The sequence below is a fragment of the Symphalangus syndactylus genome, chromosome 6, assembly GCF_028878055.3.
Source record: "Symphalangus syndactylus isolate Jambi chromosome 6, NHGRI_mSymSyn1-v2.1_pri, whole genome shotgun sequence".
Classification (NCBI taxonomy): Eukaryota; Metazoa; Chordata; class Mammalia; order Primates; family Hylobatidae; genus Symphalangus; species Symphalangus syndactylus.
This window is the reverse complement of record NC_072428.2, coordinates 147,195,319-147,221,630: the sequence shown is the minus strand read 5'-3', so window position 1 is coordinate 147,221,630 and position 26,312 is coordinate 147,195,319. Positions and strand designations below refer to the sequence as shown.

The 26,312-nt window shown below is 53.1% G+C and overlaps 1 protein-coding gene across 5 annotated transcripts in view; it reads left to right on the top strand.

Annotated features, from left to right (window-relative positions):
- Positions 1-26,312, top strand: part of PTPRN2 (protein tyrosine phosphatase receptor type N2) — a 987,645-nt gene that overhangs the window by 822,358 nt on the left and 138,975 nt on the right. For all 5 annotated transcript variants that reach the window (XM_055269741.1, XM_055269742.1, XM_055269740.1 and 2 more), the window contains one exon: positions 24,020-24,232. In XM_055269741.1, coding sequence (XP_055125716.1) covers positions 24,020-24,232 — 213 coding nt within the window. The remainder of the gene's footprint in view (positions 1-24,019; positions 24,233-26,312) is intronic.

Below are 26,312 nucleotides of genomic sequence, written 5' to 3'. Positions count from 1 at the left end.
ACAGGGCTCTTCTGCAGTGGGACCCCACGGCCATGTCACTCTCTGCCCTGGGAAACATCCTATGCCACGGGGGGTTAGGCAGCCTGGGTGATTTTTTTATTTTTTGTAGAGATGGGGTCTCACTGTGTTGGCCAGCTGGTCTGAAACTCTGGGCCCAAGTAATCCTCCTGCCTCAGCCTCCCAGAGTGCTGGGATTACAGATGTGAGCCACCACACCTGGCCAAGAGTGAGTTTTAATGTGCACGCAGTCACTGTCTTCTCACGTCGGAAGTCCGTGTGCTGAGAAATGAGAATTCTCTTTATTCTGGATGTTCCAGAAAGCCTCGTCCAAGGGGATCGAATGGACGCAGGAGGGAGAGAGCTCAGATTTTAGCTCTTTGTTAGGTTCCTATAACCCAAGTGCCCTGTGGGTTCCCCTTGTGTGGTTGCTTCCCAAAACTGTGTCACGGTCAGTCCCTGCGTCCTGTGGCCTCATGGCCGACCCTGTGTCTCAGGCGAGCACCCTTCTGTGGGTGGTGGCGACACACCCATGCGTCCGACCCCCGCAGAGCCACCTGGGCCTCTGTATGCCTCACGCTCCTCTCTCCAGCATCCATGGTTTGCCCCCAGCTGAGGGCTAAGTGAGAGAAACTCCTTCAGGCTCACATTATAAGGAACCACTGCTCCCCTAAAGCATCCCTGCCAGAGCCTTGTCTGCCCACCGATGAGGATTCTGTCTCTGGGCTTTCATTGTCCATCCTTGAATTCCAGCTTCCCAGAATATCCAACTTGTATGTGTAAATCTCTGTCCCAGCCACCCGTGAATGGGCTGGGCTGAGTGCTCTGGGACTTCAGAAGCCCAGGCACACCGGGATGAGTCTGAAGGTGGGTGTGTGGCGCAGCTCCTGGAGCAGGTGTGTTCAACCCTCAGCTCCTTCCCATGCAGCAGAACCACCCATTCCTGTGGACCATGTGGCTGCACAACGTGGAGCGAGGTCGAATCCCCATAGAAGACAGAGGGGGGGCTCACGGGGAATTTCTCAGAGGGGTGCCCACTTAGGAGGGAGGGAGGGTCCCCGGCCTCTGTGTCACTCACTTCGTCCTCTAGATGTCCGAGTAACCCAGTGGTAAATGTCCACTGCCGGTAATTTCCCAGCCCCTCATTCTGTCCCACACGCCTCACTTAGGCTCTCAGCTGCCTGCAGGAGGACCGGGGCTGAAAGAATTGTCAGGGGTCAAAATCGTCCTTGTCATTTTCTTGGAAATAAAAGTAAGTAGCTCATTTCAGACACTATGCCCAGGAGGAGCTTTTGTCCAGAACTGTGCATGGAAGGGCATCGTATTGATCTGTGGCACACATGGCCTCCATCTCCCCTGATGGGAGTCAGCAGGGCCGCCCTGTGTGACCACCTGTGAGAGCCTAGATTAAAATCCCACCCAGCCGTGGGCAGCACAGCCCCCGACCCAGGCCCTCTGACCAGGGGCCTCACTCCCACTGAGAGAGGCAGAAGCCACAGTTGTCTCTCCCGGCTCGCTCCTCTGCTGCCTGAGGGCCCAGACTGTAGCCTCTAGCCCCAGGTGGCTTCCCCTCCGCGGCAGGAGTGTCGGTTCCCAGGTGACAGGTTCTAGCAGAGAAGAGTAGCTGGGAGAGCACGCTCAGCTCTCACTGGTAACTTTCATGGAGTCCTACGTGGTTTGTTATTGAATTGTGACTATGGCCATATCACGTTTGATGTAAAGGATAAAGAAATGATGGGCCTGTGGGTGATTATAGCCATTCTTTGGTTTATGGACCCGTAAGTCCCACGGAGAGCATTATCAACCACATGGTGCCTTCACGGCTGCGTTTTCATGTGGAGTGCTGAATTGCTTTAGAATGCATAAAGCAGGGAGCCGCTTGTGACTATGCATGTGTGGTCTTATGAAAGTTGGGGCACACATGAGGCCTGCCCTGGTTCTGGTCGTCTCAGACAGGAGCACAGAGCTCATGAACCTTCTCAGTCTCGCCGAGAGCCCTGGGGTGGCCCCTCCGTCCAACTCCAGACTACCTTCTGCCAGCTGCAGCTACTCCTAAATGGCCGAGAGCCACTCGCACCACTGCCCAACCTTTAGGACGATCTGGACAGTCCCTGTGGAAGGAACGCGTCTCTGTGGCCAGCTCTGAGTGCCGCAGGACCTGGCTGAAGGGTCGTGGGTGGATGGTGATGCTTGCACAAGCAGAGAGAGAATCATGAGGGGACGCAGGGTGGCACCCCGCTTGGAAGGCAGGGAATGGATGCAGGAGGGAACTGGCACCAGGGAACTGGTGGCAGAGGAGAGGATGTGCCTGAGCTTCAGAAGGGAAGGTGACACTCAGAGGCACACGGCACGGGGCAGAATCAGAGCTAAAAGAAAGGGTGCCTATCCGAGGCAAAGCTCCTTTCTCCAGCCTCGGCCCTGGAAGGCCACTGTCCTGCTTGCAGGGACCCTTCCTAGCAAAGCAGCCAGCAGCTGGCCCCAGCGGCCCAGGGCAGATGCACACTGCTAAGGGATGATAGCATCTCCACTTTGCAGTGACATTTGCTGAAATCAGATCATAAAATCCACAAGGACTTTATTTTTGAGAGTGAAAACTAGAAATGTTAACTCTTGTGGCTACTTTTGTTTTAAAAGCAGCATAAGAAATCTGCCTCTGGCTGGGTGCAGTGGCTCACGCCTGTAATCCTAGCACTTTGGGAGGCCAAGGCAAGTGGATAACAAGGTCAAGAGATCGAGACCATCCTGGCTAACATGGTGAAACCCTGTCTCTACTAAAAATACAAAAATTAGCTGGGCATGGGGGTGCGCGCCTATAATCCCAACTGTAATCCCAACTGGGATTACGGGAGGCTGAGGCAGGAGAATCACTTGAACCCGGGAGGTGGAGGTTGCAGTGAGCAGAGATCGCGTCACTGCACTCCATTCCAGCCTAGTGACAGAGTGAGACTCTGTCTCAAAAAAAAGAAAGAAAAGAAAAGAAAAAGAAATCTGCCTCTGCCTGTAATATCTGCTGAGAGTGATCAAGTCATCCCTAAAGCTTTTAAATTACAGCAGGTTAGCATTGTCATCCCTGAAGGGTACTTAGCAGGCACATATGTTAACTGAGCTTATGACATCAATTCATAGGAAGCCAATATAGTGTCGACTCTGTCCCCACTTGTGTGTGGGGGGTGCCCATGCACGTGTGATGTGTGCATGAGTGGGTATTTACTATATGCCTATGTGTGTGTGAATATGGTTGTGTGTGTAAGTATGCTGGGTATGTGTCTGTGTATATGTGTGGTGTGTGTGTTTCTGTGTATGTGTGTGCGAGGTACGTGTCTATGTGAATGTGGTTATGTGTGTGTGTGTGTGTATGCTGTGTCTGTGTGTGTTTGTAGCATGTGTGCTGTGTATAAAAGGACAACCCACAGCACTAAACCTGAATCTATAGATTCCCAGGTACCTGCATATCAGAAAATATGTTTTACTATGAAGTTTTCTGTGTCCTTCATCTGTTTGGCATTCTAGAGGGATGTGGTCCATGTTGATCTGGAAGGCTCTGGGGTCACATTTGCTCAGTTCCTGGCATTCTGGATGGATGTGGTCCGCGTTTATCCAGAAGGCACCTGGGTCAGATTGACTCAGTTCCCGGCATTCTGGAGAGATGTGGTCCACGTTGATCTGGAAGGCACGGGGGTCAGATTCACTCTGTTCCCTGCATTCTGGAGGGATGTGGTCCACATTGATCTGGAAGGCTCTGGGGTCACATTTGCTCAGTTCCTGGCATTCTGGATGGATGTGGTCCGCGTTTATCCAGAAGGCACCTGGGTCAGATTGACTCTGTTCCCAGCATTCTGGAGAGATGTGGTCCACATTGATCTGGAAGGCGCTGGGGTCACATTTGCTCAGTTCCTGGCATTCTGGATGGATGTGGTCACGTTGATCTGGAAGGCACTGGGGTCAGATTCACTCAGTTCCCGGCATTCTGGAAGGATGTGGTCCGCATTGATCTGGAAGGCACTGGGGTCAGATTGGCTCAACTCCCGGCATTCTGGGGGGATGTGCTCCATGATGATCCAGAAGGCACTGGCATCAGATTCACTCAATTCATACCCTGCCTTGCCTCCTGCTGGGTGACCTTGAGCAGGTTACCTTGTCATTCTGGGCTTCATTTGCCTGTCTGGAAAATGGAGGGTTTTGTTTTGTTTTGTTTCACTCTGTCACCCAGGCTGGAGTGCAGTGCTGCGATCTTGGCTCACTGCAACCTCTGCCTCCCGGGTTCAAGCAATTCTTCTGCCTCAGCCTCCTGAGTAGCTGGGACTACAGGCGCATGCCACCACGCCCAGCTAATTGTTTTGTATTTTTAGTAAAGATGGGGTTTCACCATATTGGCCAGGCTGGTCTCGAACTCCTGACCTCGTGATCCGCCCCCTGGGCCTCCCAAAGTGCTGGGATTACAGGTGTGAGCCACCATGCCCGGCCAAGTACAAGTTTTCATGGTGCTCACCTCACAGGATTATTGTCAGTTTCACAAAGAGCCTTCCTGCAAGCATGGAGGTTAGTGCTTCAGCACAGAGTTAGACGTTTGCTAACAGTCACAGTCATTTCATGAGGGTTTTTTAAATGTGAAAAAGTTGTCCTTAGTTACAGACACACACTCTAGGGTTTACAAAGATTACTTTAAATATTTAGTATATGTCAATTCTAAGTTAAAAGTCTGCTTTTCAAGTTACGAGAGCAATCAAATGGCCGCTGTCAACTGCAGTGAATACAGATGCCCCTGAGTCTGCTTCTGACTCCAGTGGTTCCTGTTCTGTCCTGGGGCTTCCTCGGGAGGTGCTGAGAAGGAAAGAAAGGGAACGCCTGAGGGGCACCTGCCCTCCCTCCACGTGTCCCCAGAAGCGAATGTGGGGAGCCAGGAGGTGGTAGGGTGTGTGCCCAGGACAGCGGGAGCAGCATGGAGCAGGGCGGGCCCAGCAGAGGGTGGGACCTTCAGGCCCTCCGTGTCCAAGCACACACACGTGGTCTCTTGCACCCTTCATCGAGGATCATTTTTCCTCTTCATATTTGTGTTACTTAATCCTCTTAAAGGATGCCTTCCACGTTTGTCTGAAAACAGAATTTCCACTGGCTTCCATGAAAACCAAGGCCGGAGCTCCTAGAGTCAAGACGGTAATAAAAAGTAGCAGAGGCCCCTGAGGGTGCGGATGCCACACCCTGTCCTGAGCACCTTACAGCCAAGAGCTCCCGGGATCCGTTCAATAAGCCCATGAGTCAAGTACATTTTATTCCCATTTTCAGGGAGAGAAACTGAGGAACGGGGCAGTGAAGCCACTTGCCTCAGTCACACAGTTAGTGGCAGAGCTTCCTCTAAACCACGGCAGTGTATCCTGGGCATCCAATCGTGTGAGTAGAAACAGGAATCTTCTAACCCACAGCATCAGACAATCTAAGGAAAGGGATCCCTGGTGGCACCTCACCCCGCACCAGGAGCTGCAGCTGGAAAAAGAGGCTGTCAGCTTTGGGCAAGTGGGAGCTTCAGAGGGCCCTGAGCCCCACGGTGACCACGCATTCAAAATGTTTGCTGCACTCAACTACATAAGTATTACAGGGAAAGAGAAAGTGGAGGGCAGGGGAGAGGCAGCCTCACCACAGCCCCAGAGAGCCAGGGTCGGGCAAATGTAGTTTTCCAGGCCTCCCGACTTGCCAGTCTCGGAATCCCAAATCCGGAGCATCGGGGAGTGAGGGGAGCGCGCTGAGGTGGGGGTCGGGCTGCAGGAACCCCGCCAGGGTGGCCTGGAACTCGCCTTTCACCTGCTACAGGTGCCTCTGCCTGGCTGAGAAGCAGCTCTTTTGCGGAAGACCCGCATTGGGTGTTCCCATCTGGTTCTCTCCTGGATGGCTTGATGTTGCTAGCTCCAGTAGTTAGTTACCCTCCGCTGCACAGCGAGTTATCCCAAAACTTAGCTTAAAACAACCATGTTTTATCTCACAGTTTCTGTGGGCCTGGGGTCCTGGTGTGGACCAGCTGGGGGTTCCAGCTGGGTCCCTATAGGCTGTGATGAGGGTGTCCTCTCAGCTCAGCAGCGGCAGCCCCAGGCCATCTGTGCTGTTAGCCCCTGTCCATGGGCCCTGTCCAGGGGGTTTCCCCATCAGCCGCCACCATGTGGCAGCAGACGTCCCTCGGAGCTAGAAAGTCAGTCGGGGGACCCGGTGTGCGGCCTTAGAAGCCATCTCTGTTGCCTTTGCTGTCCTCCAGGCATCGGAGTGGAGTCACCAGGTCCAGTGGCGCTCAGGGAAGAGAATTCCAGGAGGCCGGAGTCCCTGGTCCGTCTCGGAGGCGGCCAACCACACTGACGTTTCAGGAATGAGCCCGTTCGATTTCAGTACACTCACTTTTCCACAGGCTCAGTTTAGGAGCTCTTCTTATTTCTCTATTTTTCCAAACTTTCGATACTTCCTTTTCTCCCCTTCATCTTAATTTAAGGCTTTCCACAAAGAGCTCTATCACAGTCCCTTCCTAAGACCGGTCTCCAACAGCAGCAGCTTGAAAACAGCTATTTTGGCCCCTCAGGTATGAAGGTCCCCTAGTGTTTCCTGGAGACACCTCCTTCTGACCTCAGCTCCTTCTGAGGGACGGGGGAGAGGAGCGGATTCAGCAGCGTGGAACAGCAGGATGGCAGGTGTATGAAATTGCACACATGCGCTTTTCTGGTGGTGTATGTTGTGGTATTCATTTAGCAAAAATCCATTTTTAAAACCCTAGACCTGTAGACTGATCAACAGATGAAACAGTGAGCTGAGCTGCCGCCTGCCTTTTTGTGTTGCCAGAGATTATTATCCACCATATGCTGGAAGCCTGCTGGTGAGCCTCCACCCCGGGGCTCTCACCAACGCTGCAGCACGCCTGCCGGTGGACAGGAGCGTGTGTGGAGGGCACTGAGCCAGCCAGTGGGCGTGGGCAGGCAGCCCTGTGCTCCCCACTGGGCTGTGAGAGGCGCACACACCTCAGCTTGCTTCTCTGAGGGGAGACACCCGTGCTCACCAGCACCGACCAGGCTTTCTCACAAACGCACAGCCCACGTCAGTTACACCAGCACCTACCTGGCTCTCTTACAAACCCACAGCCCGCGTCAGTTACACCAGCACTGACCGGGCTCTCTTATAAACGCACAGCCCACGTCAGTTAAGAGTGAGAAGCTTTCATACCTAGCACCGCAGTGCTTTGTGAGTGGGTCAGAGTGTAGGATAAAGTCTGCATGGCTGTGGCCACAGAACTTCGGGTAGGAAGGGCCTGGGGGCACCGCTGAGTGAGGGGAGGAGACGCCCTTGGAAGGTGCATCTGGAGCTGCCGGAGCAGACACCCCCTGGCCTCTTAGAGTGTGTGTGGTAGAAGCACAGAAATGGCAGTGCTCACACGATGCCTGTGACCACTTTCTATGGAAAATAGAGAATAAAGACCACTATCTTTTTGAAAGACTGATACTATTATTGAATTACTATTCAAAGAATAGTAACTATTGTTAATATTATTACTGGGGGGAGGCTTGGAGGCTCTGGCGGAGACCCGAGGAGCTCAGGCTGCAGAGAGGAGTGACTCCAAGCCTGCCTGAGTCTGTAGCTAAGAACGGAGCTCTCCTCTGTGAAACATGCCCTCGGTGTGTCGGTTTGCATAGGAGCCTGTGTGTGGATTGAGATTCTGGCACTGACCAGCTTCGGATACTTCATTTACCTCTCAACACTTTGGTTTTCTCATCTGTAAAACTGGAAGAAAAACAATGCGTGAATTCCACGGTTTCTCTGGGAGTGAAAGGAAATAAAATATGGAAAAGTAGCTTGACAGGATGCAGCCACTGCTGTGACGCTGCCTAGAAAGTACTTGCCTTTCTCCACGTGTGTGAAAGCGTGCGTGTGTGAGAGACGGTGTGTGTGCACATGCGTGAAATGATGAGCGGTCCGTAGCACTCACATGTTCTGAAGGTGAGGGACTCAGCATTCAACCTCAAACACATGAAAGACCCCGAACCCACCGCTGAGCCAGCCAGGGTTCCTCGATGGGGAGAGAGTGCACAGGAGAGCGTGAGGTTGCCCTCGCAGCTGCTGACCGGGGGCTCCTGGTGTGGGGAAGGGACGCAAGGGAGGTCTGGAGGCGCCCCTGTGTGTCCTTGGTTGATGGGATGACAGGGAGCCAGCCTCTGATGGGTCTGAGGAAGGGTTGGTGGAATTCTCAGGGAGGAAGAGGAAGCTGTTCCAGTGGACAAGGTAGAGATGGCCGAGGCTGAGGGTGGTGGATGGAGGGGACCAGACCCCAGGACTGCTGGAGGCCAGCCGCCATCAGCACAGGGGGATGGGGAATAAGGTCAGACAACGGATGACCTGAAAAAAGTAATGGGATCTGAGTCTGGGGAGGACAAAAGACAAGGAAGCCTCAAGCCTCACCCCAAAGATGGACATTCAGGACAGGCTGTCGTCATGGAAACTGGGAAACCCAGTGGAGGAAAAGTAACTGACTCTGTTGCGAATGCGCTTAGACGAGTGAGCCTGGTTTTTCCGCAGTGTCACTCAGAGGCGCTGTCTGTCTTAGTGCTCACCATGTCTGGGGCACTACTCTTTTGAAATGGCCTTTTAAAATGCACTCTTAATGGTGGAAGTGATCTTTCAGATTTGTTTCTTTTTTAATACTCTAAAGCCACTTGGAGACAAGGACAGTCAACTGGAGGAGTGACGAGGTTAAGGTGTGGAGAATCACACGTGAAAAAGGTTAGAAAACAAAAGACTAGATTTCTGGTTTTCTTTGGGCATATTTCTGAAGACAATTCCAAATGGGAATTTCAGAAATGACTGAGCAAGGTTGAAGTGGGTATATCCCTTCCTAAAGTGTGTGAATGGAAACATATTAGGGAGACCTACAGTTACGTGTGGCAGATTCTTGAGGGTTTTAAAAGTGCCCAGTACCTGACAGCACCCTGTTGCAGATTATATGCTAATGTTGTGCCAGACTTGCTAGAATGCCAGTGTGCATCCCACTGCACTGACCGAGGACACGCGGCGGCTCCATGCAGTTGGCCACTTGGCAGCTGAGGGTGAATCCCACAGAATCCTGTGCCGCCAATGCTCCGTCTCAGTGACAGCTTACCCTGAACCTGCTCCACGCTGTGTCAGAATGAAAAGCAACTGGGCAGGGCGCGGTGGCTCCCGCCTGTAATTCCAGCACTTTGGGAGGCCAAGGTGGGCAGACCACCTGCAGTCAGGAGTTCGAGAACAGCCTGGCCAAGATGGCGAAACCCTGTCTCTACTAAAAATACAAAAAAAAAATTAGCTGGGCCTGGTGGCAGACACCTGTAATCCCAGCTACTGGAGAGGCTGAGGCAGAAGAATCATTTGAACCTGGGTGGTGGCGGTTGGCAGTGAGCCAAGATCACGCCACTGCACTCTAGCCTGGGTGACAGAGCAAGACACTGTCTCAGTAAAAAGAAAAAAAAGAAAAGAAAAGCAACTGGCTGCTTCCTGAATTTTTGTTCACATTAGATCTAAATATGTATAGACATATTTGCAATATAAAATCAGAAAGTATCACTTGATAGTGATCACTTGATTTTCCTTCTCAGTAGAATCCAGGTACAAAGGTGAGCTTTGTCAGGCTGTTGCTGTTCTTTCATTTAATTGGAGCCTATTTTCATACATTAAAATATACATAGGCACTTTTCTTATAGAATATGTGAACAGAACATGGCTAAGTTATATAATTGTGAAAGAAACATTTACCTGAATTACCTGAATTATTGTTCTACTTTTAATTCCAAAACAACCCAAGGAAAAGTTTCCAAATATTATAATAGATGTGTAGCATGTAACTGACAAAATATGTGACAGAGATTTTAAACAAAAATAGAGATTACCTGGATATTCTTCACAGAAGTATCTTGTTTCCTTTCATCTGAACATAATGGCACTATTTAGCCATTTTCAGAAAAGTTAGATTCTTGTTCATGCAGTAATGAGTCTTTCTTACAAACATTCAATCTCAGGAATTTTAGCTCAGTTTTGAAAAGAATAGAATCTAGTCATGAAAATACAATATATATACTATATTAAACATCAACTATTAAATACGTGCCTTATGGCATTATTCTGTAAATAATAAAATATTAGATCTTTACAAATACATTGATTGAAAGTAATAGATAGATCTTCTACACTAGAATCTAGAGAGTGAAAACCAGATTAACCTCTAGGGAGACTGCACTGTTTGTAAGTACCTGTGCTTATGAGCAGCATTTTTTCAAAATGCTACTTTTAATGGACAAAACTAATAATAGTAATAATGAAGCCTTGAGGCTTTTTCTATTCTTGAATTATAACTTTGAAGTTTGGGGAAGAAAAGTCTAAACATCCCGACATATTTGTCAGCCAATCCTTCAAGCAGAAAGGTTTGCTGAAACACCTACTTGGTTTATAAGCACATGGCTTCATGTAATCATGTCAAGCCATTGGTGGGATATCAACTCTATCTAATCATTGAGTTCCTATTTTTGGATTTCAAAAGCTTCAGATTGATCGGCATATGAGCCAGCATGAGAACTAATAATAAAAGCTGAGTTGTGTTGGTGATTTATTTTTCAAAACAAAAAATGACTTGCATTGTTCTGCTTTGAGTAAAGAATTCATATTTTCTTGAAATAAAGTGAAATAATTTGAAAAAAGAATTTTAGCATTTCTCAATTTTAAAATAAGGGCATTGATTTTATAGCTAGATCTTACATTTGCACTGCTTATATTTGCATTGCTTATGTTATATCTAACATAAGCAATGTGGCAAAATCTTATCTTAAAGAATCTTCCCAGTTCATGAATTTGTCCTGTGGGATAAACTCTGCTTCCAGTATGCATGGGTAGATGGTGAGGGTTCTACTAAGATCCAGTATGCATGGGTAGATGGTGAGGGCTCTACTAAGATCCAGTATGCATGGGTAGATGGTGAGGGTTCTACTAAGATCCAGTATGCATGGGTAGATGGTGAGGGCTCTACTAAGATCCAGTATGCATGGGTAGATGGTGAGGGTTCTACTAAGACGCAGTATGCATGGGTAGATGGTGAGGGCTCTACTAAGACCCAGTATGCATGGGTAGATGGTGAGGGTTCTACTAAGATGCAGTTGTTTCACTTCCGCATTTTTGCAAGAGACTTACCTTCTCTTACGATGAATAAAGACTTCTCACTAGTGTCTGATGCTCTTCCAAATATTGTCCTTGAAAAAATAACTACTGGTGGTTAATACATTTCAACTTAGAGTCATCCATATTTGTCTGTGCAAGTGTCTTTGTTTTTAAATTATCTCAATGCCAACTACTATGCTTTACTAGGAGGCTGACCTCTCAAAACATCTTGTTTTCAAAATGCACTCGTTGTTACTTTAAAATGTTGTTTTCTTTAAATATATGCATGAAGAAATGCCTTATACACACACCTACAATATTTTTAAGGATCTATTTTCATTTTTATATTATAATTTTAAATACTTTTTAAAAATGGATTTAGAAATCAAAAGTATTTTAAATACTATTTATGTACTGTAAAATTATAAATTACTGTTTTAGTTTAAAAAACAAAATTGATTTAGACTTTCTGAAATCAAGAGTCTCAGGTGTTTTTTAAATCATTTTCTACCTTACCATATTATTTTAAATTCCTGAAATATGTGTTTTTCTTTATAATAATCATGTTTCCCATAACAGTCTTTCTCTATTTTGTTTAAAAATACATTTTCTTTGATAATTTAGTGCATGGGATATTTATTCTAATCACTTAAATGTGTAATCTATAACAATTTGGTGTTCCTTAAATTGAAAATGAGATTCTTATCACAGAACATTAGGTTTTACACATAACAAATGTGAAATGCACTTTAAAAGAAGTATTGGCAGGATCAACAAATCATTTTTAAACTATTTATATTGTGTAGCTATTTTGTAGGTCTTGGAGAATTTTACATATATTATATTTTTTATTCATCAGCCAAACAACCCTAACTTCTGTATGAATAATGTACTCATTTGTCATATATAAATGATTTCAATCAACATGTCTCTCAAAAATATTTTGTGTCATGTTTAAAAGTTTTCTCTGAAAATGTTATTGCAATCATGTAAATTGAAATTTATTATTAAATGAAGTCTAAGATCTCATGACCAAAAAAAAAGAAAAAAGAAAAAAATCCTCACATCATTATTCATTCTTCAAATTAGCTGAATCTAATCGCATATTATTGCCGAGACACTTTCCTAAAGTATTTTCAAGAATTAGAAGATACGTTTTCCTGCCCTGGAAATAAGAAGGGAATTTAAAATAAAGAAAAATAGAATGGAAATCTGGCGAGTAACTTACCAGTTTCTGAAGCAGTAGACTAAAAGAACCAGCACCTCAAATACAAACGCGTTCTTCTCATGAGCCCCCTAGACTCTAGGGCTTAGAGTGTGGGTCCGCCTTCAGCTTTGGCGGGGCCAGTTCTGCAGCCCCACTGAGGTCAGGCGGCACCTTAGAGGAGGGGTGGTGGGAGGAAGGGGAGTGAGTTGGGGGCTCTCAGACATAAATCACCGTCTGCCACCCAGAATATATTGCCGCAGGTGCACCAAGGCCTGGAGGAGGAAGGGTGCTGTTCTGCTTGTGAACCCGCCCTTTCAGGCCCTCTCACGATTTTTAAAGTGACCGAAATTGAACTGAAATGGTGCCACCTCCCACCCGTCTTTCCTCAAAGCACTAGAAAGGCAGGTCATTAAATTAAGATCAAATCAGGAATGCGGTGCTTTGATGTTGGAAGTGAAACACTGAGAAGACGGAAGAGGGGACTAACGAAAAGAATTGTATTTATTTGTATATTCACTGTTAGGTCATGTTTGTGAAGAAAGCAAAATCGGCTCTCTGGCCTGTACTGGGCTCCACCTTGCTCTGGGGTCGCCGACCCCGTGGCCGCCCCAGGACCCCCAGCCAGCAGGATCTGCGTCCCCATAGCCCTGTCCGAGGCCCAGGGTGGCCGCGTGCGGTCTGCGCCGCCGTGGAGACTGAGGGGCTGGACACGGCCTGGCCGAGGGAGACGGCTACCGGCCACTCCCGGCCACCTCGGAGAGCTCCCGGCCGCCTGCTGGAGACTCCAGCCTGGATGAGGCTCCCGCGATCCAGGGCGAGGAGAGCCGCGGGCTGGCGGGGAAGGTGGTGCGAGGTCGCCGCGGGCTGGGAGGGTGCGCCAGGGCCCCTCTGGCCTCTGCCCGGAGCCGGCCTGGCCGGGAGCTCCCCGAGGCCACGCGCGGTTCCCCAGCTGCTCCCTGGCCCAGACCTCAGGTGCGCCGGGCGCTCGGGCCGGGCAGGGCCATGGTGGGGGCGCCGTCGCCAGCCCCTGTGCTCCGGGTCGCTGGGAAGACCCGCCCACTCCCCGGTGCCCCAGGGCCCTGCGACCGCAGCGGGAGGGTCGGGGCAGCGAGGGCAGGACGCCCCAACGCCCCAGCGGCCGATCCCGGGGCCTGCGCGCGTTCCCCGAGCCTACCCCGTCGCCAGCGCGGCGCAGCCAGACCCTAGGGCGCTCCCAGCACCGCGGAGGTCGGGCCTCCAGTCCTGGAGGGGATTCCTCTGTCGCCGCCCTAGGGTTCTGCGATCCCCTCCCAGCCCCCGCGGGGAGTCCCAGGAACATCACGGGCACACACACATCAGACACGCGCGCACACACAGACGCTCGCGCAGGCCGTTGCTATGGAGAGGCCGGTTACCAGCTAGGCTGAGGGCAGCAGGTCCCCTCCTCCGAGCCCCCTCCCCTCCCCGTCCCTTCTCTCCGCTGTCTTCCCCTCTTCCCGCCCCGGCTCCCGAGTCCTCCTCCCGCCGTCTTCGGCCCCCCGCCCCCCAGCTCCACCTCCCCTCCCCTCCTCTTTCTCTGCCCAGGGCCGGGCCTGGGGTCGCCCTGGAGGCTGGCTGGGGACGCCGAGGCACCGGAGGAGGATGGCGGGGAGGGACAGGAACCGTTGCCACTCGACTCTTTGCCCAAGAAGGTCCCTGGGAGGGCATCCTGGGCGCTGGGGGAACCCGAGTACCGCTTCTCTCTGACCTGCCCGCCGCCGCGCCGCCCCCGAGCCAGGGTGCGGGGGTTTTTGCAGGCCTTGCCCTGGGCATGGGGGCCGAGAGGGCCAAGGTGATGTACCCCCTCCCCGCCTACTGGAGGGGTTCACTCATGGGCAGAGGACCCCAGTGACGCCGCAGTTTCTCGCCTTTCGCGCCCTAGCCGAGCCTCACCCGGCCTCCTGCAGCCCGCTCAGGCCTGCAGGAACCATGGCCCGATGTGAGGCCACTTCTTTGCCCTGGAGCTTTATAAAGCGCTCTGGCCTTGCCCTATAAATACAAAAATAAATGCGGAACTCAGCCTGGGCCTGCGGTCGGAGGAAACGGGGTCCTTCGTCCACTTTTAGACAGGGGCCTGCAGCGGACGGCACCGTACTCATATCTGTGGACGACCCCCGCCTCTGAGCCCTGCCACCTGGGGCTCGCCCCCAGGTTTTACAGAACTAGGGTTGTAAGAGAAAAGGGCCAGGCAAGGCCCTCTGCACCGGGCAGGTCTAGGGCAGCGCCAGAGTGCAAGGGAGGGGAGGGGAGACTGTGGAAGCGCCGCCTGGGCCTGGCCTGGGGAGGTGGGGGGTGTGGAGGAGTTGGCCCCGGAGGGGCCGGGAGCGGGCGCCGCGGGCAGCCGGGTGTGCGGCGGGAGGGGCGTCGAGTGGCGCGGGCCGCCGTCTCCAGCTGTCCCGGGCGCAGGGAACAATGGCCAGGCGGTGGGAGAGGGGGGCCTAGGAGGGGACCGCTGGGGTTTCCAGAAAAGGAGAAACTAAAGAGCCCTCCGCAGACTGTCATCTGCGTGTGACAAGATCTGCGCCCCCCCTCTTCCTTTCTTCTCCTTGTTCCTGCAGCTGTGGGCCTCGGTGAGCGCATTGTACACACAGATGTTGGGTTTCAGCTCTCCGGCTCTCGCCAGCTCCGCAGGGGCGCCGCGCACCGGGGTGCCCCAACCTGTGGCTGTGGCCCGGGGTCCAGGGCCTGGGGAGAGAGAGCATGGGCGGGAGGCGGGGGGGCGGGGGGTGCTCAGTGGTCCTAGTCGCCCGGAGACCCTAGCTCATCTCGCGCGCTGCGGGCCTGACTGCGCCAGGGGCCGGGAGGTATGTGGGCAGGCTCGAACGACTGGGAGCGTGGCCTGTGATTCTGCTCCACTCCTTTCGCCCGCAGAGCGGTGGTCTAGGCCAGACCATTGACCTGGGGAGGGGGAAAGGCAAGGACGCAGCTCGCACGCCTGGGTTTTCACCGCCGTCTCCCTTCGGCGTTTTGGGCTGGCGGCCGACATTGGCCTGGACCAAATGGTGGCAAAGTCTCACCAGTTCCGCGTCTGGCAAGACACTTTCTACGCGCATCGGGACCTAAACACTCGGGAGGACCCTGGTAAAGTGAGCAGAGGGGCTCTCGTCTCTTTGCCCTTAATCACTGGCCTGCTTCCATTTGGAAAGGGAGCAAAAAGGCCCGAACGGCAACACTGGAAAAAGTAACTGAAAAGAACGATGTGCAGTGAAATGTTCTCTTACCAAGAGTGGCGACGCACCCCACCCACCCCCTCCCAGGACAAAGGTCACAAAAGAGCCGCGCGCCTTGACTTTTCTGGCCGAGGTCTCTCTCCCCTCCGTGCTACCCTGAACTTGTCCAGTATGAACGATGAAAGGGAGAAACACTGAAAAGAAAGAAAAGGCGAAGGCCCTGGCTTCGGCGTTGTACCAATGACTGACAAAGCTGATGTCCATTCATAGTCTCGGGCGGGAGAGGGTGTTTGGAGAGCCGCGGCCCCTTAGCCAATTGCTGTCAGCAACATGTGGGGGGGGGACATCGCTATAGCAACCGGTGGCTGGGCCGCGAGCCGCGCCGCCGCCGGCCGGGTGCGCGCCGGGCCGGATATAAGGCGGGGCGCGGCGGCCGCGCTGGTTGGTGCTACGCGCGCGGCCGGCGGCCTTACGGGGACCGTCCGGAGCCCGCCCTGAGCCCGCCCGCGCCGCGCCCCGGCCCAGCGTGCCTAGCCCGGGGGCCGGGCTGGGGCGGAGCACGCGGAGCTGGGCCGAGCGGCCGCGCAGAGCTTCGGCGCCTGCGGGCTCCGAGCCCGTGCCGCCGCGCAGCCGCTGCTGCTGGAGCAGCGACGCGCGGCACCTTTGTCTCCACCGGCCGCCCTAGAAGTTTGTGGTCAGAAGCGGATGACCCCGCTAGTCTGTGGCTCTAGCGCAGGGAAGCAGCTGGCTGTGATGATGGCGCTGCCGCTACCCGCAGCTGCTGCGCCCCGAGGCCGCTCGGCCCGGCGCACGCCCCCACCTCCTCCCGCGCGAGCGCTGGGCGCCGGCCCAGCTGCAGGTAACCAGGGGTGCCGGGCGGGGCGCGGGCGCTCGTAGTGCGGTTGGGTGGGCCCTGGAAGAGGCGAGAGAGGCTGGGATGGGGGCGGAGGGAGCAGGAAGGGCCCACGAGGGCATCACCAGGCGCGTAGGTGGTGGGGCGAGGAAGAGAGCTTTCGAAGGCTGGAGGGCGCGCATGGGGGCTCTAATGAGCAACTAGGGCGTCGGAGAGCTCAGTGCAGAGGGTCTCTGCCTCGCCGCAGGACTCCTGTCAAAGGCTTGGGCCGGCAGGGGAAAGCTGCGCCTGGGATCATCCCCAAGTGGGTTTAGGGTGGGCATGTGAGGACGAGCGGGCAAAGGGCAGCTCCTTCTGAGCGCACAGATTGGGAGGGTTGGCAGCTGTACTGGCCCAGCGCCCCGCAGAGACCGCCCCAAGGAGGCTAGGACCTCCCGGACTTCTCCCCAGCGCTCTTCTTTCGGCCTTTCGCGTTGCTCCCCACTCCCTGCAGTTCCAACCATTGCAGGGGGCGGGGGGTGAAGGCACGGAGATGGGAGGCGTGTGGGAAAGGAGGAGGGAAGGGGCGAGCAGCCAGGATGGAGAGGCGCCGGTGTGGGCGCATTTTCCTCCCAGCCCATTTTGGGGCGCTCTTCGCCCTCCTCACCAGGGTCCGGGAGCGCGCCTCCGAGCCATGGGAGTATCCCTGCGGGCGGCGAATTGGAGGGAGCTAAGGGGGCCTGCAGGGAGAGGCGTTCCAGAGGCAGGTGGGGACACCTCGGAGAGGCCATCTCTCCTCCCCCAAAGAGAACTGCGCTTTCCCAGCGCCTCCCCCAACCCTGGTGAGGCGGCCGCGTGCTCGCCAGAGAGAAACTTCTGACTGGACCCGAAGCTGTTGGAACGAGGGACTTCATTTCCTTCCTTCGTAACTACCTGTGCAGTTCCGAACACTGGCCTGCTCCGTGGTTTTAGAGAAGCGTTGCTCCAGGGAATCGGGCGAAACCCCAAGTTAGAGTTAAAATCTCAGCACAATAGTCTTTTAGGGCCGGAGAGAGTCTCCCGCCCTTTTTGGTCCTCAGTGCGCTGAGCTGGGCGCTGCAGGCTGGACGGCTGGGAGAGGGGCCCCGCCACAGCCCTGAGGACGACGCGGTTGAAGTCACCGACCTCCGTCCTGGGACGGCGGCCCCGGGGTCCCGGGCGTGGTCCCGCCTCCCGAGCTGCGTGTCCCGGCCGGCACCGTGGAGCCACCCGCCTGGAGTCCGGGGCGCAGCGTGTCCGAGGGGTCTTCGCCAAACCAGGCTGTCCTTGCGTCGCCGATCCCAGATTTTAGGACGCGATCGAACAGGAGAGGAAGTGAAGGTTTGTGCGGAGGAGGGAGCTGGAAGCTCTTCCTTTCACCGACACAGAGGAAAGTGCCCTCCCGCCCCCTCCCAAGCACACCCCTGTGCGCTCCGGAGAAGACGGCGGCGGTGGCGGCTGCGCGGCCCGGGGGCTGCGAGCGCCGGGATTCACGGGTGGACGCGGGCGTGGTTGGGGACCTTGGTCCTCCCCGGCGGCCGGCGCGCTCTATGGCCAGGAAGCTGGGCCGCAGCACCCTCCGCGCCGGGACCCCTCTCCTGGCTCTGAATACCCGCGGCTCCCGGGAACCCTTGGCCTTTGTGTCCGGCGCTGGGGCCTGATCTTTACGACTCCTGTGGGGATGCTGTGAACCGGAGAGGGGGCAGGGACGGGGAAGCGGGGGAGAAAGCCGAGGCCGGGGACTGGGCCGAACGCTGACCCTCCCTTCCCTCGCCCTCTGCTCAAAGTCGTGCCACAGAGGAGTCCTGACAAGCGACGCTAGGCGGGTCTTGGGTTGGGGCTTCTGAGTCCGGGTAGAGGAGGCGAAGCGGAAACCCCCCCAGTCCTGAAAAGGGTCTGGTTCTTGCGGGGTGGGGAGGCCAGGCGCCGTCCGGGGAAGCACCTGGTGTGGAAGGCGCGCGTGCGTCCAGGCAGGCCTGGGGACCAGGCGGGCGGGCCAAAAATAGGGGTCAGGAGCCGGTGCCTTAGGTGTGATCCGCTGAGTCTGAGTTTGGGTGTCATGAAAACGCCAGCGGAGAGTCTGAAAGAGGCTGGGGGCGGCTTTCTCAGGGGCATCCTTCCCCTGCCCTCTGGGTCCCTCTCTCCCACCGGAGACAATCTACTGGTTAAAAATTAGTTTGCACAAGGGTGCTTCCCCCTTTGAACATCAGTATCATAAATCTTCCCTGATGTCTTAAAACACAGTATTTCTTTAAAACTGATGTTACAGGAGTGCTTAAAGATGGCAAATAGACAATTTATTACCTTTCTTGTATATTCACTTTTAAGTGTATGCCTGGAAAAACTCAGCAAATGGCCCGTTTTAAAACAGTATGTCCCAACTTATTTTCATTAAAGTTTACATTTAAGAATAATTTTTTCTTGAAGATTCTTTTCTTTGGCTTTTTTGGGTTTTTTGGCCACTTGAATGGCAGATTTGCAAGTACAATTTCATCTGCACAGAGGACAATAGCTTTCAGTTGCACAAAGGGCTTCTCCCACCCTGAATTCAGACCGCAGTGCCTCTTGCTCTGATAATAGCTTCTGAAAAGATTTTGTAATGCAGAGAATTAATACATGATTATTTCCGCCTGACTTCTCTCATTTATTAGAATTCTGTGGCAAATTCCAAATTAAAAATAGTTCAGTTAACAGCTTTAAAAAATACTTCTAAAATATTTTAAGACACCCCTTCCCCCGTGTTTTCAAGTTGGATCACTTGCTGTGGCCTGAAAACTTAAAATGTTGATCAGTCCTAAAGTGAGAATTATTGTATTTTAGTAATACGTTTTAATAAATTTAGAATGAAATTTCCTAATAATTCTCAGAGGATTCATCCAGCAAACCAAAGATAAACTTGTTACAGCAACTAATTAATGGTCTCTAAAACTGACTTCTGAGTTTTAAGAGAAAATGGTATTTATAATTTAGTAATTTAAATGTGCACAAACATAGGATAAGGCTGGGACTGAAATCTGATTCCTTAGAAATGATACAAATGACAGCATCAACAATGTTAGAAGTTTAATATTAACTGGCACTGAGCACCTGTGTCCCTACGTCTTTATGATGCAAGCATATTTTAATACTGCACATCGGTGACTCACAAAATGAACTGCTCCTGTTAACTGGTTACGTCACACAACCTTGGAAAAGGGCTAAATCTGGCTACCTGTCAACACATATTTACCGTAAAGTTTTGTATTTGTGTGGCTGTATCAGCTCTCACAATTGAGTTTAGGCATAAAATGTCCTTTTTTCTTTTCTCTTCTTTTAAGCTTACCACATGGACAGCTAAAAAAGTTCTGAAGGCATTTTCCCATAAATGGCTCACAAGGGCATGTGGTGGAAGCCTCATGCACCTCCACTCACCGGCACGGTCAGAATAATTTAAATTGGTCAGGACAGTGTCTGCAGATGCTAATTTCTAAGACAGCTCCACAAATTGTCTCTGTGGTCATACACTTATTTTGAATCACAACTTTTGCAATACTGTATATTCTAAATTTGAGGAGTTGCAGGTGCAGATGGTTGAGAGGAAGAAATATGCGATATTGTACTTCATCTTATTCTCAAGATAGATCTAACCTGGGATAAAATTAACTTAATCATTCCTGATTATTTTTTTAAATTATACTATTCCTGCATCTGAGAACTCAGCACTGAAGTGTGCCTATCTGTACATCTCCCCCACCCGGGACGCACCCCTGCAGCTGTGTTACCAGGCCTCCTTCTCCCTCCTCCTCCTCCTCACTTCTCCTCTGTTCCAAACTTTCAGTCATTGAGCTGCCGCTGTACAGAAGGGGGTGTTCTGCTTTTAAAAGACGCCTGACTGTAAATGTCAAAGTCATAAATATTTAAACATAATTTTCTTTCAATTTCAAGTCAAGACTGATAAGATGCCTCTAATTAGTCTGGGCTCTCTTCGGGGTCCACCCGCCGTGGTTCAGCCTTGGGGGGTCGGTGCCCATGGGGAAGAAGGCGCTGAGGACTACCAAAGCCACACCTGGGTCAAGACTGTGCCTCAAACTCACTTTTAAACTCATTTCTTTCTCTTAAAGTCCATGGCTAGCAGGAGTTTTAAGATTCTTTTTAACTCCACAAAAAGGAAGGGAGTCATTGTAAAGTTATTGGAACTCAGTCACTTAAAAAAAATTCTTTAAATCTTCGTTTCTTCCGGGATTCCTAAGACCTGACTTGCAGCCAACAGTTTTTCCCTCCGCATCACCCTCCTGCTCCGCGCTGGGTGGGACACTTGAAACCGTCCTGGGCGTGGAGGGAAGACCTCTGTCTTCGGTTTCTTCTGCGGCGCCCGCGGGCGGGTAGGAGGCGGGTTTCCCAGCCGGGCCCTGGGATCCAGCGACTTCTATGTCAGGCCGGTGGACCCCAGTCGGTCCGTGTGTCCAGCGTCCCGCCCTCCCCTGCAGTCAGACCCTCCTCGCCCTCAGCCCCGGCGCTGACCGCGGTCACGACTCCCCGGCTGTCCAGGTCCCGCGGCCCCGCGCTGTCGCCCTCCGGGCCTCTCCCAGGTTGCAGGAGGGGCCTCCTTGTGGACCGGCCGGGGGAGGCGGGCCTGGGGCGGCTCCCACCCCTCCTCTGCTGGGACAGCGCGGGCCCAGGCAGCAGGGAGCCGGGCGAGGTTGGTGGAGACAGGACTCCAGGGGACTGGGGCTCCTTCCTTCCCCTCCAGGGGCGCCTGGGACCCAGCGGGGACCCGGGAGGAGAGCCAGGAGCTTTCCGGGCAATCGCTGTCCTTGACATTTCTCTTTGACCTTTGAGTAAATCCAAGCGCGCCAAGGGAGGCCTCGAAAGCAGGCCCGGTTCCGCTCCCGCGCATGCGGAGCGCGTCGAGGGTCCCGGCGACAGCAGATGTCTGCCTCGCTGGGAACAGCCACGGCTGGCCCCGGGTCCCCCCTGCCCCCCGCAGGCCAGGCCTCCTCCTCCGGCCCCCACGCGTCCCCTGCCCTCACCTAGCCCGAGTGACCGCGGGCAGCGCCTGTGCCCCTTCCTCGGGGAGCCGGAGCCAGCGGCCGCCCTGCGCCTCGGAACCCCACACACCCGCGTGCACAGCCTGGGTGCCACTGCCGGGTCCACCACACGCCGTGGCCCCGCCGCCCCCTCAGAGCCAGGGTGGTCACCGCGCGCATGTGGGCCTCACGACGCCGGGCAGGAAGGTTCGGGACGTCCCTGTTCCCGGGCGCAGTCGTCCACGTGAGCGCGCGGTGTCCTCCCGACGTCGGGGCAGCGGGGCCGGGGTCGCCTCCGCGCTGGGGCGGGTGGAGGCGTGCGGAGGCCGTCGGCCCGGCCGGGATGAGGGGTGGGAGGACGGCGGGCGCCCCCTCCGCCGGTCGTGCCGTTTCCTTTGTTGTTGTTGTTCCGTCGGCCAAGGCTAGGCGGGACCCGCGGGAGGCGAGGGGCGAGGGGCTGCGAGGGGAGCGGGCCGGGCCCCGGGGAAAAGCCCTCCCGCCCAGGTGTGGCTCCGGGGGACGCGGCCCCGCAGGCGAACATGGACCCTGGGGTGGGCAGAGGACCCGGCCCCTGTCCCGGCGCCGCTTGGACCCCCACACCGCTCGCATCCGGGGTCGTGGCCGCTCCTCCCCGCCTAGGTCCCCCCGCGCGCTCTGGAGTCCCTCGCGCCGGCCCGGGAGGGCACAAGGCGGAGCTGCCGCCCACCCGGGAGAACCAGCGCCCGCGCGGGGACCGAGGAGACCCCGGCCCAGGGGAGGCGGCGCGTGGCCGGCGCCTTAGGTTTCGTGAACGGGCTGTGCCCGGGGAGGGGCGGGGAGGGGCGCGCAGGGGACCCGGTGGGCGGATCCCGGCGGACTCGGGCTGGGTCGCGCGGCTCTAGAGTGACTTCTTTCTGGAAGAGGCTGTGCGGGCCGGAGGGAGGGGGAGGGGAGGGGAGGAGACCGGGGAGGGGAGACTGGGGAGGGGGCGCGAACGGGATCTCCACGAGAAGGGCTACCGTGCGCGGCGAGACCCAGTGGCGGCTGCGGGGTGCAGACCAAGCGGGGTTCGGGCCGCTTCTCTGGCTGCCGCCCCGCCTCACCCTCCCGGGTGCCTCCCCACTCCCCTCCCCCCACCCCGCACCTCCTCCCCCTCTCCCCCCTTTCCCCCTCCCTCCCCCCTTTCCCCCTCCCTCCCCCCCTTTCCCCCTCCCTCCCCCTTTCCTTCCCTCCCTCTCCAAAGCCTCCCTCCTTCTCCGCCGCGGCTCCACCGCCTCCCGCCGCTCGAGAACCTCATGGTCCTCCTCCGAGCCGCGCATCCAGGCAGGAAAATCCGGGCGTCTTTTCTCATTTAACCCACGTTTCCATTAACTCAGTCCCAGCACCAGCTAATCCGCTGCACCGAAGGCAAAAGGAGGCTAATTAATGACCAGCTTTTCCAGTCAAGACCGGCGATAATTGCTTTGGTGGCCTTTATGATTACAAGATAAAAACGGGCCCGGCCTGACATAAGAGGCACTGTGTACGCTGGGAGACGGGAGGAAATGAAGAGTTGGGAGGCTGAATACGGAGCAGAAAATTACTAATAGAAGAGAGATAATGAATAGGCCGGCCAGGCATTCATGGGGAAAAACCCATTTTGTTACCACGCGAAATTAGGTGGTGGAAAGGGGTTAGCTAATTGTTCTCATCTTGTAGCAGCCAGGACCGAGGCCGGGCGTGCTCCCCCATTCACTCCCCGAGTCATTGTGCAGGGCGCGCGGTCTGCGGGGCGGCCTTCCCATTTTCCTGTAGCGTCCTTAATTGTTGCTAATATACCTTCTAATGAAGCTAATGAGGGGAGAGCCGTGCAACTATTCGCACGTGGAGACAAGTGAAATGCACCGAAAGGGCTTTCTCATATTTTCACCAGCACTACCCCCGCCCCCCAAGAAGCAGTGAGAATCTGAAGGGGTTTCCTCGCTGGGAAGTGAAGTTCCAAAGGCTCTGCAGCTCCTTTCAAGGGAAAATACGTAGGTGCGAAGTGTTGTGGTCTGCACCAGGCCACTCCTGGAGAGTGACTGGAGTCAGGTGGGATTCCACCAGTGCTCGCCTTTCAAGACAGGTGGATCCAAATCCCCTGACCTGGGAGGGAGAATGTTCTGTGAAGATGCACAGAGCCAGTCCCACGTTCCTTTGTTGCTGAAGATGTGCTGGACTTGGTGGCTACTTGAAGCTGCAGAAGGCTCCAGGCCTGCCCACCCTCCTCCACCGCCAAGCCTGGCCTCCCCCCAGCACCCCCAACAATCATCGTGCAAGCTCTGGACAAACTGCTGTGCCCCGTTAGAAGAAGGGATGGATACTTTACTTAAGGCAGCAAATTAGCTGCCAAATACTTTACGTAAATTTGAAAAACAGCCACCACTGAGGGAAAAAGTGATGCCTCCGACTGTCCTCTTGAGCACGCTGCAATCTGCGATGTGCTATTTTCAAATGACTTCTGCTTCTCCTTTGACGAGGGTTGTTCCGCAGGGCCCTCCCGTTGTGGTTCCAGGGCCAGCACAGCGTCCTGTGGGGCTGAGCTTTCTACTTTCAAGTTGCATTTGGAGACGTGTGTTTTTAGGAGGTCATGCTTTGTCAGGAGCTAACACACCCCTTTCTCCTTGTTCTGCAGAAAAGCAAACTGAAGTTCCTGCCTCCTCAGGCGGAGCAAGAAGACTCCACCAAGTTCATCGCGCTCACCCTGGTCTCCCTCGCCTGCATCCTGGGCGTCCTCCTGGCCTCTGGCCTCATCTACTGCCTCCGCCATAGCTCTCAGCACAGGCTGAAGGAGAAGCTCTCGGGACTAGGGGGCGACCCGGGTGCAGATGCCACTGCCGCCTACCAGGTAAGAGGAGACTTTTTAAAAAGTGCTGTATCGGATTTATCTGTTGAGCAGGCAGATGATCGCATTCCTCTCTGGCCCCTCCTCCATTCCCAGTAGTTGTTCCTGTATCATAGTTTGGGGTCTTTTAGGATGACGGTTTGGAACTTCTCATTAGCATTCATGCAAATACCTTGTAGCCACAGTTGTACAGCTCTGTATTTGTCTGCTCTTCTTGGATAGTCTCATGTTAACTCTGGAAGTATGTTGTTAATTAGAAGTGTGGAAAAAGTACAGTACATGAATGATGTATTATCTGTTATCTTAGTTTGGCCACTACTAATGAAAAGTGCCAGAGTTGCGGTATCAGTTGGTGTGTAGGTGTTTGAAGATGTCTCAAAAATCGGCTTCTTCAGGGTCTTTTACGAAAAGATCCTTTGACCTGCCCAGTTGCCACCCTGTGCTGTTGTCCGGTGCAGTGAAACCTAATGCTGACCAGGGGAAGGTGACCCACACGTGTCCCCATGAGGGACACCTTCTCTAGAGGCACCACAGACACCCCTGGAAATGAGCTGGAAACCAGGGAGGATGTGAGGAAGGCAAGTTCAGACCAAGTAGGGCATTTTTAAAAAACCACAGAGTTTTTGGAAGTTCTATAGCACACATTTCGTATTTAGTATTGTCCTGTAATGAACACAGGCCTTCAGTTTTAACAGCGGTACAGGCCTAGAATACTTACACCAGTCAGGGCATTTGATTCCTTTGCATATAAACTATCATTTAATTCCAAGAAGATATTCCCATTCGGGAAGGTAGGATGACTCCTTAACCACTGCTTTAAAAGTTGGTCAGTACATATGTAAGATTTCCTCATTGGACTGGACCCTTTGTTTTCTCTAGTCACATGATTACAGTGTGCAATACGTCTTGTAAATAATTCATCATTTTTACAGTCGTATGTAAAGTAAATATTATTATTCCATCATCAGAGTTACATGGGTGGGCTCTCCAGCTCTCTCCACAAAGCGCCCTCCAGCACCGTACGCTCCTGCTGCCTGAGCCCCTTGGAGCCAGCTTTCCTATACCCTGTGAGCTCTCAGGACCCTCCCCCACGTAAGGAATTTACACAATCTCTATGCCGAAAAGAGACTGACCACAAGACAGCTTTTCCTCCCGTTTCAAAATTCCTGGTATTGCCATTGAATGGAGGAAGCCTCCAGTTTTCTGGAGAGGGTCACCAGCCCGGTCAGGATGATCTTTTTCTTATAAAGAAATGGCAACTTCAAATGTGTTGAGGATGGCATTTCAGTTGCAGTGCGTAGCTTTGCTTCAAAGCAAAAGGAAAATCACATTTGAAAAAGCAGCCTGCAAAAAATGTCACATAAACTAGTAAGAATTTATCCAGAAATTCCATTGAGCAAGACCTTCAATGTAGGATGCCAGGTCTTCAGGCCAAGTCTGTGTCGGTACATAAATAAATTATCACACCAGTTCTGTTCCATGCGTGAGAGACGGAAGATCATACAGGCAGAGATTTTTAGAAAGCGTGGCACCCTTTGATATACTTTGAAATTCAAATATAAAATATTGATAGAATGGAAAGGTTGGACTTGCATGCAGAAATGACTAATTTGAAAAAAAACTGCAGGTTGAAAATGCATACTTAGGACTGAGTTTGTGATAATTAACAGAAAAAAAAAAAGCCTTCCCAGTGACAGCTCTAATTAATAGTATCTGTAATTAAAATCATGCCCTTCCAGCAGGAAAATTGTTTGAATTTCTTGGAGTGACCTTTTTGCTGTTCCTCCTGAGGGCATGGTGGTTAAGTTGATATTGATTTTATAATGAGCTCCGGTTTGTTTAATAAGAATCTGTAATCCAGACAATAAATGAAATGTGTGCTTTTCTTCAATCCAGATTAATAAAAAGGGAAAAACAACTTTTTTTCTTTAAAAATGTGATCTAGGAAAATTTGGAAATGAAATGAGTGTAAAGACTTTCTGGTTGGTTTAGCTTTGAAATCACTACAAAATACCCTTTAGGGAAGTACTTTGATTAAAGTGGGGGTTTGCCCCATCACAGTGGATTGTTTCCTGGTGAGAAA